This window comes from Bos indicus, chromosome 8 (genome assembly GCF_029378745.1).
Source record: "Bos indicus isolate NIAB-ARS_2022 breed Sahiwal x Tharparkar chromosome 8, NIAB-ARS_B.indTharparkar_mat_pri_1.0, whole genome shotgun sequence".
Taxonomy (NCBI): Eukaryota; Metazoa; Chordata; class Mammalia; order Artiodactyla; family Bovidae; genus Bos; species Bos indicus.
In genome coordinates this window covers 69,553,134-69,570,725 of record NC_091767.1, presented here as the reverse complement: position 1 = coordinate 69,570,725, position 17,592 = coordinate 69,553,134, and the positions used below count along the sequence as shown (strand labels likewise).

Sequence of the window (17,592 nt, the reverse complement as noted above, 5' to 3'; positions counted from 1 at the left end):
GCCAAAAGTCTCTGAAGTTTCCAGAAGTCTCCCTTACTCATTCTTTCTTTTGGCCATGTGGCACAGCTTGTGGGATCTCAGTTCCCTGACCAGGGACCCAGGGATTGAAGCCCAGTCAGCACAGTGAAGGGCATCCCTGGTGGCTCAGCAGTTAAGAACCTGCCTGCAATGCAGGAAACATGGGTCCAATCCCTGGGTTGGGAAGATCCCCTGGAGGAGGGCATGGCAACCCACTCCTGTATTCTTGCCTGGAGGATCCCACAGACAGAGGAGTCTGGCAGGCTATAGTACATGGGGTTGCAAAACAGTTAAAACATGACTTAGTGACTAAATAACAACAACAGGAGAGTGAAAGCACTGAATCCTAATCTCTAGACCACAAGGGAACTCCCACCCTAACTCATTCTTTTAAAAAAGTTATTTTTTAGAGCACATTTTTAGGTTCACTGCACAATTTGCAAAGGTTAGACGTTTCCCATATACACACAGCCTCCCCCATTATCAACATCCCCCACAAGAATGGTGCTTGTGTTAATTACAGTTAGTGAACCTACATCAACTTCTTGTCATATCACTCAAGGTTCAAGGAACATCAGGCTTCATATTCAGTGTTTCACATTCTATGGGTTTGGACAAATCCACAATGACATGGATCCACATGTCATTACACATAATTACAGTATCCTACAGAATAGTTTCCTTGCCCTAAAACTCCTCTGCCCATTCATCCCTCCTTCTCCCCAAACCCTGATCCTTTTACTGTCTCTATAGTTTTTGCCTTTTCCAGAATGTTATATGGTTGAAATCATACAGTATGTAACACTTTCAGATTGGCTTCTTTCACTTAGTAATATGCATTTAAGTATCCTCCAGGTCTTCTCATGGCTTTGATAGCTCATTTCTTTTTAGCACTGACTAATATTCCATTGTCTCCTTATACCCGTGTTTGTTTATCCATTTACCTACTGATGGACATCTTGGTTGCTTACAAGTATTGGCAATTATGAAGGAATAAAGCTGCTATCAACATCCAGTGCAGGTTTCTATGTTGATGTAAATTATAAACTCTTTTGGGCAAATACCAAACAGTGTGACTGCTTGATCATATGATAAGGGTATGTTTTGATTTGTAAGAAACTACCAAATTGCCTTTTAAACTAGCTGTGCTATTTCGCATTCCCTCGGGCAACGATGGATGATTGAATTTCTGTTCCACATCCTCACGAGCATTTGGAGTGGTCAGCGTTTCGAATCTGGACCATTCTATAATAAGAGGTATGCAGTGGTATCTCATTTTAATTTGTAGTTCTCTAATGACATATGATGTTGGGCATATTTTCATATGCTTATTTGCCAACGGTATATCTTAGTTGGTGAAATATCTCTTCAGGTCTTTTTGCCCAATTTTTAATCAGGTTGTTTTCTTACTGTTGAATTTTAAGAGTTCTTTGTATATTTCCGATAACAGTCCTTTATCAGATATGTCTTTTTTTTTTTTTTCCTTTGACATGCCTCATAGCACGTAGAACTTCCCTGACCAGGGCATTCAACTCGAGCTCCTACAGTGGAAGAACAGTCTTAGCCACTGGGCTGCCAGGGAGCCCCTCAAACGTGTCTTTCTCAAATATTTTCTTTCAGTCTGTGGCTTTTTTTTCTCATTCTCTTGAATTTCCTAATTTTTTTAAAAGAGAGAAAATAAGTCTAGACAGGGAAAGGTAAGACACTCAGAAAAAGCTAGGTTTAGGGGAAAAAAAGAGAAAATAGGGTCTTTCTCCAATTATCCCAAATGACTGAGAAATTTCAGGCACAAGTTATAACATTTTCAATATGAAGAGGTAGTCATTTATAAAACTACTTCCCTTTTCACACCATTCAATAAAATGCTGCTCAAGTAAAAAGGAGCTAAATTAGATTCTTTTAAGGATGAGTTCAAGAAACACTGAATCACTGAAGATGGAATTTCTAAATAAACAGAAAAGGATGTAGTGGTGAAGTAAGCAGTCAGGGTTCTTTGGGAAGGTACTTAAAAAGGTTACAGACACACCATGAAGTACAAGCAAAGAAGGACAAGCATTAGGAAAAGGCGAGAGGGAAGGGCCACCCTTAGGAGCTGGCTTTTACTCAGGCTAACAAAAATTCTCTGATGGGAAGAGAGTTTTGAAAACAAGACAAAACACACACACACCCATATATACAACACGTGCTTCATTCGTCCCAGAAGACAGACTGTTGGTATTTTCTTCAAGAAATCTTACTGCCAGATCTCAGTGAAATTACCTGAGTACCAATACTGCAGCTGCCCCCAGCATGCCCAGTAACAAATTAATAATTCTAACAAGTGCTACAAGGTTTACGAAGAAAAAGAACTATGTCACTACCATATGTCAACATTATCACAAACACAACTACACATTTATACAAATTTCTTTTTATTTTCTACCCCATGACCCAGTCATTTCACATTAAGACTGAAAAAACAAGGAAAGAAAACCAGGAGGAAAAAGTGAAGAAATGTGAATTAGGAAACCTAACTTCAAAAGAGAAATTCAAAATGCTTCCAAAGAGAATTGGAGAACTGTTTGATCAAAACCAGTGATCCAATGTGCCTGATTCTGCAGTGTCTACACCCCAGGTCTCAGCCCTTCGCTGTCCCTCACTCCGCGTGGAACCAGAAGTGCACATGAGACCACGGACCCCCACGCTGCTCAGCCTCTGCCGCATGCTGCAGCCAACGCAATGCTAGGTTGCTTTTATTCATCTAAGGAGTTTTAAGCTAAAGTTTCTCTTCTCACACACTGTCATATAAAATGAGGATTTCTGAGTCATCCCTCCCTGCCATCACACAAAAAAATTAATAAATAAAATAAAATACACACACAAATAAATACAAATTCCAAAATGTTAAATAAAACTAGCTTTTAAAAATCTAGATAAAACAAGGTAAGACTGAATTAGCCCTGAAGGGACTGGAAGATTTTTAAACAGCAGAAAAATAAACACACACACAAAACACACTGAAACGTGCAGGCACAGTGACAACCTTCTAAACTAAAATGTCTGGACTTTGGAAGGAGTGTCATGCTTCCCAAAGCCAACTTCTGGAAATCTTAATGCAGACTCAGAGAAATTCCTAACAAAATGAGCTAATGGCCGGGAAAAGAGTATTGAGCAAGGGAAGTGAGTGGTTCAATTTGCAAACATATCAACAGAAAAGGAAGTGATACACTGCAGAGAAAGGGTCAAGAAAAGCTCATGGCCTGTCATGAACCTTTGAAGCTACTGAATTTCACATGTTCTGATTTTTAGTTTTAAAAAACTGAAACTGACTAAAGGTCAGTAACAAGGACAAGGAGCAAAGGTATCTTGGTATGTGTGTGTGTGGTGGAGGTCGGGGTGGGGGGGAGGTAGGAAGAAACCAACACTGCATACTATAAAGCAACTGAAGTATACAGATAAAACTGCGTTTGTCCTCTCAGGAGGCAAGAAATAACTAAACACTCCTTCCAAAGCTAGTTCAAGTCATGTTTCATCAACTCAATCCCTAGAGACGATTAGGTCAGCAAGAGCCTGAAAAGTACCCACCAGCTGGTTTCACGACATGTCTTTCACATTTGCCAGCAACAGCCAAATCCTGAGAAATTTTGCCTTCTTACCTTTCCAGTTGCCCAAATAAAGTAGCTCTCTACTTTAAGAACTTTGCAAAGACTTCATTCACTATCAGCTCTGGACCAGAAATGAGAACTGCTCAGTAAGCAGAGTTTATAAGTGTAATTGCTGCTTCTTCAGGCTTCTACAGCTTCTGTCAGCTTTGGAGACTCCTGAAGGGTCACCCATCTTCACCCACCCCATCTACACTGCAGCAGACTACCTCCATTTGCTCTACAAAGGCAACAAGACAATTTCTAGCTGAAATTTATGTTGGAACCTGATTCTCAGTGTTAACAGACTTAGAAAAGAAAATGAAAAGAAAGATATTCTACTGGGTTGGCGAAAGAGCAAACACCAACACAAACCCCTTTCCGGTTGCTGTTGACCCTGCACAGATGAGTTCACAGCTGAGTTCAGAAGTCTGCCTGTTCTGACCAGCCCGTGTCCTGACTGTCCAGTCACAGGAAGAACAGGTTCTCGCACAGCTGGATGGCTGGTTCGTGGTGCAAGATCTGTCCTGACAGGAAGGCTAGCTTGTGGGCATACTTGCAAGGAGCTGGAACTCTAATGGTACCAGGCCAATTCCAGTACATGTGGCACAGTTTGAAAGTCAACCTGTAGGCCAAGAAGAAAACATGAGCCTTATCACTCTCCATCTTCAGTGCAAAGCATGATTATGTCCTTCTGGGTGCATGACACAGCATATTTACCAGCAAACTGGGGGACTGAGGAATATATGATGCAACTTTTTGGAATTATTATTTTTAAGTGAAATTATTTCCACTATTTTTAAGTGAAGAGGACATGGGGAAATTCCCAATTTAGGTGCTCCTGTTTTTATAGCAAAACAAGGAAAACAACAAGAACACTTTTTTTTCTCTTGTCTCAAGAAAAGGCTGCAGAAAGAGAAGTACCCCAGCAAAGTATTTTTTACTCTGAGCTCAAGAGCAATGGGTCTCAAACTTGGCTGTGTGTCATAATCACTGGGAGCAGTTTTTAAAAATACAAATGCTTCAGAATGCTTCGAGGTGAAGCCTGGTTGGTTGTTAGTAATTTTTTGAAAGGTCTTCAAGTAATTTTACCATACAAAAACGATTATCAATTATTCCTCGAAAAGATATATCATTATCATCAAAGACATAAAGAAACTCAAGGGGTAAGGGGGCAGGCAGTATTTGTCTTTTCTGATTATATAAGAGAAAATGAGTCTTAGTAAATCCAACTCCAAAAGATAAATTCAAAATGCTTTCAGAAAAAAAATGCTTTCAGAGAGAATCAGAAAATTATTAAGCCAAAACCAGTGATTTGTTGAATTAAGCCAAATCCAATTTGCTGAATTCAGAGGTTTTTAAACTCCAGGTCTTAGACTTAGCTCAGTGGCCAGAATTATTCACAAGTTAGGAGTAAGTTACTGGTCAGCTCACCTCTGCATATGATCAGGGCTCAGGTTTGCAGTGTTGAGAACACAAACATAATGGGTTGGAATGCCACAACCCTGCCGCACATGATGGGCAAGAAGGTAGAAGTCCACCCTAGTAAGGAAAAAGTACAAACTAATGGTATAGTTACAGAGCTGGAGATGCTCCTTCATCTAAGGCTCAGAGAGGTCAAATGACTGGATCAAGGACATCACAAAGGCAAAACGAGGATGAGAATTCAGGTCTCCTGACTCAACAGGTTATTTAAAAGTGGTGGTAGAAACGATCACATCTGTGTGCAGAAGATTAAGCATGCATATTCTTAGGAAAAGAATGCATGTTCAATATTTTATACTTAAGAGCTAAAAGCTTCACTGGTGGTTTGTGTGTTTTCTAAATAGCTTTTAAAATTTTATTTTTTACCAGGAAAATCTCTTGAAGATCCCATTCCAAATCTCTCTAGGCTACCTCCCCATTCCAGTACCCAGGGAACAGAGAACTTCCCCAAACTATTCTTGTTGAAATACGTGTTTCGCCCACTTACCACTCACAGCTTGTTATCGTATGATCTACCACAGTCCCAGGGGAGGGAGTTGCAAAGTTCTCAGTGGCAGCCAGGTACAGGTTGGTGCTGATTTTCTTCTGCACTACAAACACCACCATCTTGGGATGATAATTCTCAAAAGCTTCAAAACACTTCTGTAGCTGAGGAATTTCATAGCTGGCAACTGTCTTTAGTTGGCCATCAGACACTCCATCACGGTACACCACAATCTTATCTGGGAGGCAGTGGTTCACCTGAAACGAAACCTTGCTGAGGTGAACCGCGGGGCCCAAGGGCTAATGACCACCGGCAGAGGGCGGCTCACCCAGTGAACAACCTGGAGACATGGCAGTAGGTCCCTCTCACAGCTAGACCCGAAGCCATCATGTTGAAAGGGCAAGGAAAGGCAGCTTCTAGTCATTTCTAGATTTCCTCAGGGTAGCAAAACAGGTCTGGCACAGCCAAGGTGTTATAAAATATGGAACCAAATAAGCAAGCTCAGAGTCATATACACAAGGCTTACACTGAAACAGTGTGAACAAAGTTAAAAAGAAGGAAAATTACAGGCTTGAATCAATCTTCCTTCTACTTGGATTTAACACTAAATTACTGTCTATGCAAAGAACAAGGTGAACTGTTGAAGAGATTCTAACATATAACTGCACATGCCACAGATCCACCAGCCTGATATTTTTGTGCATCAGCAACATCCAAAGTTGCTAAAACAAGGATCCTTTACTAAATAATTATTCTGTGTGTGTGTGTGTGCTTAATCGCTCAGTCATATCTGATTCTTTACAACCTTGGAATTATTGCCCTAGTTGAAGTGCTTTTTTATCGTTTTTTCTGTCTACTATCTATTCCACTTTTTTTTTTTTGGTAAGAGCATTTAAGTGTTCTTCTGCCTCCAACAGGATAGTCTGGTGGGATTTTAATTGAGCTGCCTCCCCCTAATCCAGGCCTTCTCAGCCTCAACACTATTGATGTGTGGGACCAGTGAATTCTGTTATTGGGGGCTGACACCAGAGCATGTTTCACAGCATTCCTGGCCTCTACCCTCTAGATGCCAGTAGCTCTCTCTCCCAGTTATAACCCAAAATGTCTCCAGGCTTCACAGTGGGAGGACAAAACTGTCCCCAGTTGAGAATCACTGCACTAACGAAAAGACAGGAGATGATTCCAGCTACGCCAGCAGAATGCTTTTCCCTCACTCTGACTCTTGAGCAGAGAACCAGAAACACTTGGAGTTTGATGGTGCTTTTTCAGGTCCCTGCTTCTAGAACTCCTTTCCATTTCCCAGTTTGACGCTCAACCTTCTCACCAATTCCCTGAGGCTCTTCATGATCTTACCAACTAATCTCCATTTTGCTAAAGTGAGCACATTTCTGTGACTTCCCAAAGAGTCTTGATATGCTGTGTTAAAGGCTGGGTAACATAGGCACTGAGATCTGAAAAAAACCTGATTTCACAGGTGAGGAAACAGAGAAGTATGACACTGGATCTGGGGTCAGGAGACCTGGGATGAGTCTGCATGTGTTGCTCCTCAGCTATGCTGTTGAAGACTGTTTCCCCACTTGAAAATAATGATCACCTCACCTTCTTCTGGAGAAGGCAATGGCAACCCACTCCAGTACTCTTGCCTGGAAAATCCCATGGATGGAGGAGCCTGGTAGGCGGCAGTCCATGGGGTCACTAAGAGTCAAACACGACTGAGCGACTTCACTTTCACTTTTCACTTTCATGCACTGGAGAAGGAAATGGCAACCCACTCCAGTGTTCTTGCCTGGAGAATCCCAGGGATGGGGGAGCTTGGTGGGCTGCCGTCTATGGGGTCGCACAGAGTCGGACACGACTGAAGCGACTTAGCAGCAGCAGCACCTTCTTCTTAGGGTTGAGAGATAAAGCGTGTGTATCATGAATACAAAAGCTGAAGACAAACTAGATCAAGGAAATACAGATATTCTGAAGCACAGGGAAGGAATCTAACAAGATCAATGGAGTGTAAATCAGAATCAAATTCAACTGAGGTATTCACTAATATTACGTCTTTCTTTAAAATTTGCTAACCCTGGCAATCCACTCCAGTATTCCTGCTTGGAGAACCTCATGGACAGAAGAGCCTGGCAGGCTACAGTCCATAGGGTCTCACAAAGTAAGACAAGACTGAAGCGACTTAGCATGGCTCGGCAACCAACCACTGAGGGTGAGACACTATACTTGGTCCTACGTAAGATTCCAGTAAGAGTGAAGGACATGATTCCTGTTACCAAGGAGCATGAAAATCTAATAACATAGTTAACATTCAACAATGGTAACTTTTCTAGGTCATCTAGCCCATCCTCCTCATTTCATTAATGATAAGACTATCATCTAGGAGGGTCAAAATATGAGACAAGTCACAATACTGAAACATTAATGGTAAATATACATTGTCAAATCACTTCAGTACTGCGGTAAATACATGAAACAATAAATTCATTAATATCCTGAAAGGAGGACTGTGCTTGTTGGCCTGGTGTCTCTAGCACTAAATACAATGGTGAGGGTCAAGGAGAAAAAAGTATCTGCTGAAACTTTGAGATGTTTTTTTATGTGTGATTACATTCATTCACTGAACAAACACTTAATGCCCACTAGATATGAGCCACTGTGCTAGTCTCATAAAAATTATCTTGAAAGGATGTTCAAGTATTAGTCGCTCAGTCATGTCCGACTTCTTGTGATGCCATGGATCGTAGCTGGCCAGGCTCCTTTGTCCATGGGATTCTCCAGGCAAGAATACTGGAGTGGGTAGCCATTCCCTTCTCCAAGGGATCTTCCCAACCCAGCGATCGAATCCCCGTCTCTTGCCACTGCAAGCAGATTATTTACCATCTGAGCCACCAGGGAAGCCCCCAAATTATCTTGATACCTTCCAAATATTAGTGGAACTTAAAACTGGGGAGACACACACTTAAAAGTAAATGCTCTCAAAACATTATAAATAATGTAACAAAGGTACAAATAAAACGCTATGAGAAGAGAGAAGTATAAGACATTTGTTCCCTGGAGTAATATGTGAACCTCAGTAAAAGAATCAGCAGACACTTCAGTCAGCAAAGGCTAAAAGGATTCCAGGTAGAGCTTGAGCAAAGTTGTAGACTGTGACTAGACAAGGGGCAAGTAAAGAACTGGAGACTGACCTATATGATGATGTAAGTAACCCAAGTGTCCATCAACACAAGAATGGGTAAGCAAAACGTGGCATATACATCCAACAGAATATTATTCAGCTCTTAAAAGGGAGGAAATTCTGCAATGTACTACAACATGGATGAACTCTGAAGACATTATGCTAAATGAAACAAACCAGTTGCAAAAAGACAAATGAGTTATCATTCCCATGGATGTGAGATACTCAGAGTCATCAAAATCAGAGGCAGAACGTAGAACGGTGGTGGCCAGGGGTGAGGGGGTGGAGAGCATGGGAAACACTTGTTTAATGAAGAGAGTTTCAGTTTTACAACATAAAAAGAGCCATGGAGATGGATGATGAAGAAAACTGCACAACATTATCAATGTATTTCCCACCATTAAAAAGTTATACTTAAAAAGGGATAGAATGTTAAGTTTTATATGTATTTTACTTAATTAAAAAACACTGGGGGCTTCCCTGGTGGCTCAGTGGTAAAGAATCCTCCTGCCAATGCAGGAGACATGGGTTTCATCCCTGGTCTGGGAAGATCCCACATGCAGCAGAGCAACTAAGCCCATGCACCGCAACGACAGAAGCGCCCAGGCTGTTCCAGCCTGTTCGCTACAACTAGAGAAAAAAAAGTCTACGCGGCAACAAAGACCAGTACAGCCATTAAAAAAAAAAAAAATGGGGGGAAAAAAAGGAGGAAGAAGAGGCCAGCAAGATATTGGCAACAGTAGGTGCAATAAGGGCAGGCTAAATTCTGGAAGAGTTCCCAAATAATCACTGGCTCAAGATACTTCCACCAAGTAGATTCTCCCAATTCTGCTAAGACAAGGGAAGTGAAAGTGGAACTGAGAAGCAGAAAGAACCTATACACTCACACATCGTCAAGCTGGCTGCTTCCAACTTTTGATTCCAAAGGTAACACTGTGGCCCTTCTGTCTTCAGAGTCAGATACCAGTCAGACCAGGCTGGTAATCACAGCCACAGCCAGAGACACATCAGAAGCAACAGGGGCTGCATCAACTACAGCTGAGTTTAATTTTCTCCAACCTCAGGCCAAATCACAGACAAACTCAGCATCAGGTGATTACTAATCATGAGCGCTAAAAGCTACAGCAAGTGTCAAGAACAGCTTAGCTTTGATTTTCACACGTGAATGGAAAGCGACCCTGGCACTCAGACTCACATGTCAGGCTTCAGTGGTCCATGAGACATCCCAGTACTAGAGGAGCCTCACAGGCAGCGGGAGATGTGGTCCCGGAGCTCTGACGAATGCTATGGGCCACAAGCAGTGGTTCCCAGGGTATGCTCTGGGCTCCACTCCTTTCCCATCCAGGAGTCCCTTAGTCATTTTAAGGAGTCCACAAAGTCAAAACTGTTCTCACAATACCACTACATTACTTGGCATTTTCACTATAATTCTCTCACAAATATTCACCAGAATTTTCCAGAAAGTAAATGATATGTGACACCACAATAAATTAAATGCAGGACATTCCCTTGCCTTTTACTAACCCAAACATTACAGCCATTCACTGAAATGTAAAACATACATTACCAAACATTTTTAAAGTAGTTATCTTTAATTTTACTACTCTTGAGTATCTCATATATGTGGAATCATAGGGTATTTCTCTTTTTGTGATTATGATCTTTAAAATGTGATTTTTGTTATTCACATGAATTGAGCTTATTAGTATTTGAAAGTAAAATTTAAAAATATAAAACATTCTCAGTTTTAAAATCTAATGATAATAATCACTGATAGATATACTCTTATACAAACAAAAAACTCAGTAATATTTAAGGTTTCCTTAGACCAGAAAATCTGAGAACTGCTGGACTAGAAAAATAAATCTAAATACAGATTTTAAATAAAACCATAGATGAAATGAAGCTTGCCAGCAAGGCCTCATTCATAGACCAGGAATTCTGGGAAATCCTATAGCTGAGGATAATTGGAAAAGCTGGACAAAATACAAAAACATCTATGTGAAGGCACGTCAGAGGAAGGGTGGGGGCCCAGGGAAATAAGCCAACGTTTCGCACCTGTTTTTCCCTTGGCAGCATGTATTAATTTGTTGATTCCACACACGTACATGCTAGATGGATGTTTGGGAGTAGTGTTTTTTCTAATTCACAGCTTTATTGAGATATAATGTACGACACCGTAAAAGACACTCTTTTAAGGTACAAGAGTCAAAAGTTTTAAGTTTATAGAATCTTGCAACCATCAATTTTAGAATATATTCATCACCCCAAAAAGGTAATCTCATACGCACTAGCAGCTATTTTCCACGACCCCTCAACCCCAACTCCTTAAACACACTAACCTACTTTTTCTTTCTTTGGATTAGACTGTCCTGGACAAACATAATCAATAGGTGGTCTTTGTGACTAAATAGTTTCACTGAACATAATATTTTCATAGTTCACCCATGTTGTACCATGTATCAGTATTTCATTCCTTTATGCTGCCAGATAGTATTCCATCACATTGTTTGTCCATTCATCAATCATATGAAGTATTTTCACTTTTGGCTATTATGAATAATACTGCTATATGATCATCATATACACGTTTTTGTGTGGACATATGCTTTCAGTTCTTTTGGTTTACATCTAGGAGTAGAATTGCTGGGTCTCCTGTAACTATGCTTAACATTCTGAAGAAATGCCAAACTGTTTTTCAAAGTAGCTCAACTATTTGGCAATCCCACCAGCAATGCATGAGGGTTCCAATTTCTCCACATACTCAACAACACTCTTTTTTATTTTAGCCATCTTAGTGTGTGTGTGGGCTCCCCGGTGGCTCAGATGGTAAAGAATCTGCCTGCAATGTGGGAGACCTGGGCTTGATCCCTGGGTTGGGCAGATCCCCCAGAGAAGGGAATGGCAACCCACTACAGTATTCTGGCCTGGAGAATTCCATGGACAGAGGAACCTGGCAGGCTACAGTTCATGGGGTCACAAAGAGTCAAGACACAACTGAGCAACTTTAACTTTCACTTTAGTATGAGTGTGGTAGCATCCCATCATATGTGCATGTTTTTAAATAAAGACTTTGTTTTTTAGACCAGTATTAAGTTTACAAACAAACATGAGGCCATAGTACAGAGTTCCCATATACACCTTCCCCACCAATCACAGTTTCCCCGATTGTTACTATATTACATTAGAATAGGACATTTGTTACAACTGATGAATACTGATATATTATTATCAACTAAAGTCAACAGGTGGCCCAGTGGTAAAGAATCTGCCTGCCAATGGAGGAGATGCAGGAGACCCGGGTTCAACCCCTGGGTTGGGAAGATTCCTGGAGTAGGAAATGGCAATCCATCCCAGTATTTTCACCTGGAAAATCCCATGGACAGAGGAGCCTGGCAGGCTACAGTTCATGGGGTCACAAAGAGTTAGACACGACTGAGCGACTGAGCACAGCTCACAGTTTATATTAGAGTTTACTCTAGTACATTCTATAGGCTTTGAAAAATACATGTCATTTGTCTACATCTGTCACATGTCATTTGTAGTATCATATACAATATTTTTACAGTCCTATATTTATCCTATCTTCACCCTCCCAAACCTCTGGCAATCACTATCTATTTACTGTGTCCATACTTTGTGTCTTTTCCAGACTGTCCTGTAGTTGGAATCATATAGTATGTAGCCTTTTTAGATATGCTTCTTTCACTTTATTATGCATTTAAGATTCCTCCGGATCTTCCCATAATTTAATAGTTCATTTCTGTTTACTGATGAATTTTTAACTGTCTAGATGTCCTATAGATTATTTGTCCATTCACCTACTGAAGGACATCTTGGTTGCTTCCAAGTTTTAACAATTATAAATAAAGCTGCTATAAAAATTGTGTAGTTTTTGTTTGTGTGTGTAGACATATGCTTTCAACTCATCTGGGTAAGTACCAAGGAGTATGACTGCTGGATGGTATGGTAAGACAATGTTTAGTTTGTAAGAAACTGCTGAACTGTCTTCCAAAATGGCTGCACCATTCCACACTCCCTCAGGCAATGATGAGAGATTGCTCTACATCCTCACCAGCATTTGGTGGTATCAGTTATTGGACTTTGGCTATTCTGAAAGATGTGCAGTGGTACCTTGTTTAAATTTGGCATTCCCTAATATTATATTGCGGAGAAGGCAATGGCACCCCATTCCAGTACTCTTGCCTGGAAAATCCCATGGACGGAGGAGCCTGGTGGGCCTCAGTCCATGGGGTCGCTAAGAGTCGGACACGACTGAGCAACTTCACTTTCACTTTTCACTTTCATGCACTGGAGAAGGAAATGGCAACCCACTCCAGTGTTCTTGCCTGGAGAATCCCAGGGACGGGGGAGCCTGATGGGCTGCCATCTATGGGGTCGCACAGAGTCGGACACGACTGAAGCGACTTAGCAGCAGCAGCAGCAATATTATACTGAGTATCTCTGCATATACTTATTTGCCATCTGTATATGTTCTTTGATGACAAGTCTGTTCAAGTCTTTTGCCCATCTTATTACTTCTGAGTTTTTAATAATTCTGTTTTTTAAGTAACAGGACTTTATCAGATATGTGTTTCACAAGTATTTCCTCTGAATATGTAGCTTCTTTTCATTCTCTTAGTGTCTTTCACAGAAGTTTTTTAAAATTTTAATTAAGTTCTGTTCATCAGTTCTTTCATGGACAGTGAAATGTCCACGTGGTAATAGTGCCTTGGTATCAAAAGGTCATCACCAAACCCAAGGTGACCAAGAATTTCTATACCTTTTATACCTTTTACAGTTTTGTATTTTAACACTAAATTTGTGATAATTTTGAGTTACTTTTTGTGAAACGTATATGGTCTGGATATAGTTTGTGGTTTTTCTTGTCACTGTTTTTTGGGTTGTTTTTTTTTCCATGTGGCTGGGCAGCTATTCCAGTACCATTTATTGAAGAGAGTCTCCTTTTCCCATTGAAATGCCCCTGTCCTTTTATCAAAGATCACTGGAATATATTTGTACCAGTCTATTTCTGGGCTGTTACCTTGTCTTCTTTTGTCAACACCACACCATCTATATTCCTGTAGATCTACAGCAGCCTAAGTCCCCTGATTTTGTTTTTCTTCAATACTGTGTTGGCTACCCTGTGTCTTTTGCCTTTCCACTTAAACTTTGCTGGGATTCTGTCTAGTGCTACACTAAATCTATGGATCAAATTGGGAAGAACTGACATCTTGACAATATTGAGTCTTTCTATCAATGAACATGGGATAGCTCTCCCTTTTTTTAGATTCTTTGATATTTCTCATGAGAGTTTTAAGAGTTTTCTTCATGTAGATCTTACACAAACTTTGTTAATTTATATCTGTATATTTTTTTTTTGGTGCTAATACAAATTGTATGGCTTTCAATTTCAAATTCCAATTGTTCATTGCTGGTATATGGAAAAGGAATTGATTACGTGGGTTTTTTTTTAAAGCCATTTAATTTTGTATATTTACTTTGTATCCTGCAACCTTATAATTCCAGCAGAGTTCTCTTTTGTTGTTGATTTCTTGAGATGTCTATGTAGACATGCTACCTGTAAAGTTTTTCCCCTCCTTTTCATCTGTATAAGTTTTACTCCTTTTCGTCTTTTTGCATTAGCTAGGACTCCCAGTATGATGCTGAATAGGAATGGTGAGAGAAGAAACACTTTGTTCTTGATCTTAGGGGGAAGTATGTAGTTTCTCAGAATTAGGTACAAGGTTAGCTGCAGGATTTTTGTAGGTGTTCTTTATCAAGTTTATGAAGATCCTCCTATAGTGCTAGTCTGTTCGGAGGCTTTTTTATTTTTTAAATCACGAATGGGAGCTGATTTTTCTCAAATGCTTTTTCTGCATCTATTGGTGTGACAGGATTTTTCTTCTTGAGCCTACTGATGGACTGTATACAAATTTTAAAATGTTGAACCAACCTTGCATAACTGGAATGTAACGCACTAGGTTGTTGTAGTCTTTTCAAGGGTTGCTTTAACAACCACAAACTGAGTTGCTTGGAACAACAGAAATGTACTCTCTCACATTTCTAGAGGGTAGAAGTCCAGAATTGAAGTTATCAGCAGTGCAACATGCATCCTCCAAAAGCCCTAGGAAAGAATACTTCCTTGCCTTACTTTAGCTTCTGGTGGTTTCTGAAAATCCTTAGTGTTTCTTGGATTGTATATACATCATTCCAATCTCATTTCCACCTTTCCAGTGCCGCCTTCTGTGTATGTATCTCTGCTTGTTTATATGGCCTTCTATGACTCTGTGACCAAAGTTTCCTCTTTCTGTAGGAATACAATAGTGGCTTAGAGAAAGAGTTGATTACAGCATATTAATCTTGTATCTTCAACCCTGCTGAACTTTTATTAGCTACAATAGTCTGTATACACGTATTCTTTATGGTTTTTTTGTATGTAAGACAATGTCAAATAGATACAGAGAGTTAACTTGGGACTTCCCTGGTGGCCCAGTGCTAAAACTCCATGCTCCCAATGCAGGGGGCCCAGATTCGATCCCTGGTCAGGGAACCAGATCCCATGTACCATAACTAAGAGTTTGCATGCCACAACTAAAGATCCCACCTGCAACTAAGACCTGGTACAAATAAACAAATAAAACAAATATTTTAAAAGGCATACTTTAACTTCATTTCCAGTCTAGAAATCTTCTGCAATTTTCTTAGCTTTCAGTTCAGTTCAGTCACTCATTTGTCTCTGACTCTTTGTGACCCCACAGACTGCAGCATGCCAGGCTTCCGTGTCCATTACCAACTCCTGGAGCTTGCTCAAAAACTCATGTCCATCGAGTCGGTGATGCCATCCAACCATCTCATCCTCTGTCATCCCTTTCTCCTCCCGCCTTCAATTCTTCCCAGCATCAAGGTCTTTTCCAGTGAGTCAGTTCTTCACATCAGGTTGCCAAAGAATTGGAGTTTCAGCTTCAGCATCAGTCCTTCCAATGAATATTCAGGACTGATTTCTTTTAGGATTGACTGGCTGGATCTCCTTGCAGTCCAAATGACTCTCAAGAGTTTTCTCCAACACAACAGTTCAAAAGCATCAATTCTTCGGACTCAACCTTCTTTATAGTCCCAACTCTCACATCCATACATGACTACTAGAAAAACCATAGCTTTGACTAAATGGACTTTTGTTGGGAGCTGTCTAGGTTTGACATAGCTTTTCTTCCAAGGAGTAAGCATCTTTTAATTTCATGGCTGCAGTCACCATGGGCAGTGATTTGGGAGCCCAAGAAAATAAACACTATTTCCATTGTTTCCCCAGGTATTTGCCATGAAGTGATGGGACTGGATGCCATGATCTTAGTTTTTTGAATGTTGAGTTTTAAACCAGCTTTTTCACTCTCCTCTTTCACTTTCATCAAGAGGCTCTTTAGTTCCTCTTTGCTTTCTGCCATAAGGGTGGTATTGTCTGCGTATCTGAGGCTGTTCTCCCTGCAATCTTGATTCCAGCTTGTGCTTCATCCAGCTCAGCATTTCACATGATGTACTCTGCATGTAAGTTAAATAAGCATGGTGACAATATATAGCCTTGACATACTCCTTTCCCAATTTGGAACCAGTTTAGCTTTGGTACAAACCAGTTTAGCTCATGGTACAAACTGGAAAATGTTCCCTCCTTTCCTATTTTTTGGAAGAGTCCATGAAAGAATATTCTTTCAATGTTTGGTATAACTAAAAAGTTTTGATGGTTTGTGCCTTTTTTGGAGTTTGCCCATCTCACTTAGGTAATCTAATTTCTGGGCATATAGTTGTTCATTTCCTAAAATCCTTTTTATTTCTCCAAGGTCAGTCTTTTTCATTCCTGATCTTAGTATCTTGATTCTTCCCTTTTTCATGGGTGCTAGCTAAAGGCTTATCAATTTTGTTGATCTTTTCAAATAATCAATTTTTGGTCACACTGATTTTCTCCGTTGTTTCTCAGTGTTCCAGTTCACTTATCTATGCTATAACCTCTATCAATTTTTTCCTTCTTGCTTTGAGCTTAGTTTGCTCTTCTTTTTCTAGTTTTTAAGATGGAACTTGGGTTGTTTTGAGATTTTTCTTATTTAATATAGGTGGCTCAGACGGTAAAGCATCTGCCTACAATGCAGGAGATGTTCGATCCCTGGGTTGGGAAGACCCCCTGGAGAAGGAAATGGCAACCCACTCCAGTACTCTTGCCTGGAAAATCCCATGGATGGAGAATCCTGGTAGGCTACAGTCCATGGGGTAGCACAGAGTCGGACATGACTGAGAGATTTCACTCACTCACTCACTCACTCATTTACAGCTATACATTTTCTTCTAACTACTGCTTTACATACATCCACAAGTTTTGGTATGTTTTATTTTCATTTATCTCAAATTGTTTCCTAATTACCCCTTTGATTTCTTCTTTGACCTCTTGGTTATTTAAGAGTATTGTTTAATTTCCATATAGTTGTGACTTTCCCAAATGTCCCTTGTATTAACTTCTAATTTCATGCTAGTTGTGGTTTCAGACCATATTTTGCAGTTTTAATTTTTTTAAATGTACTGAGTCTTGCTTTACATACATTCTATCACAGAGAATGTGTCACGTACATTTGCGAAGAATGGGAGTTCTGTTGTTGGGTGCTCTGTAAATGTCTGTTACGTTGAGTTAGATCACAGAATTGTTCAAATATTCTATTTCCTTGTTGATCTTATTTCTACTTGTTCTATCCATTACTGAAAATGGAATTTTGAAATCTCCATCTATTAATGAATTGTCTATTTCTCTTTTCATTTATATTTGTTTTTGT

The 17,592-nt window shown here is 40.1% G+C and overlaps 1 protein-coding gene across 2 annotated transcripts in view; it reads right to left on the bottom strand.

Moving 5' to 3' along the window:
• Positions 1–403: 403 nt before the first annotated feature.
• The window catches only part of PIWIL2 (piwi like RNA-mediated gene silencing 2), an 84,050-nt gene continuing 66,861 nt past the window's right edge, over positions 404–17,592 (bottom strand). For both annotated transcript variants that reach the window (XM_070794885.1, XM_070794886.1), the window contains exons 21-23: positions 5,611–5,864; positions 5,073–5,180; positions 404–4,263 (exon numbers count right to left, since the gene is read on the bottom strand). In XM_070794885.1, coding sequence (XP_070650986.1) covers positions 4,107–4,263; positions 5,073–5,180; positions 5,611–5,864 — 519 coding nt within the window. In that variant the 3' untranslated portion in view covers positions 404–4,106. The remainder of the gene's footprint in view (positions 4,264–5,072; positions 5,181–5,610; positions 5,865–17,592) is intronic.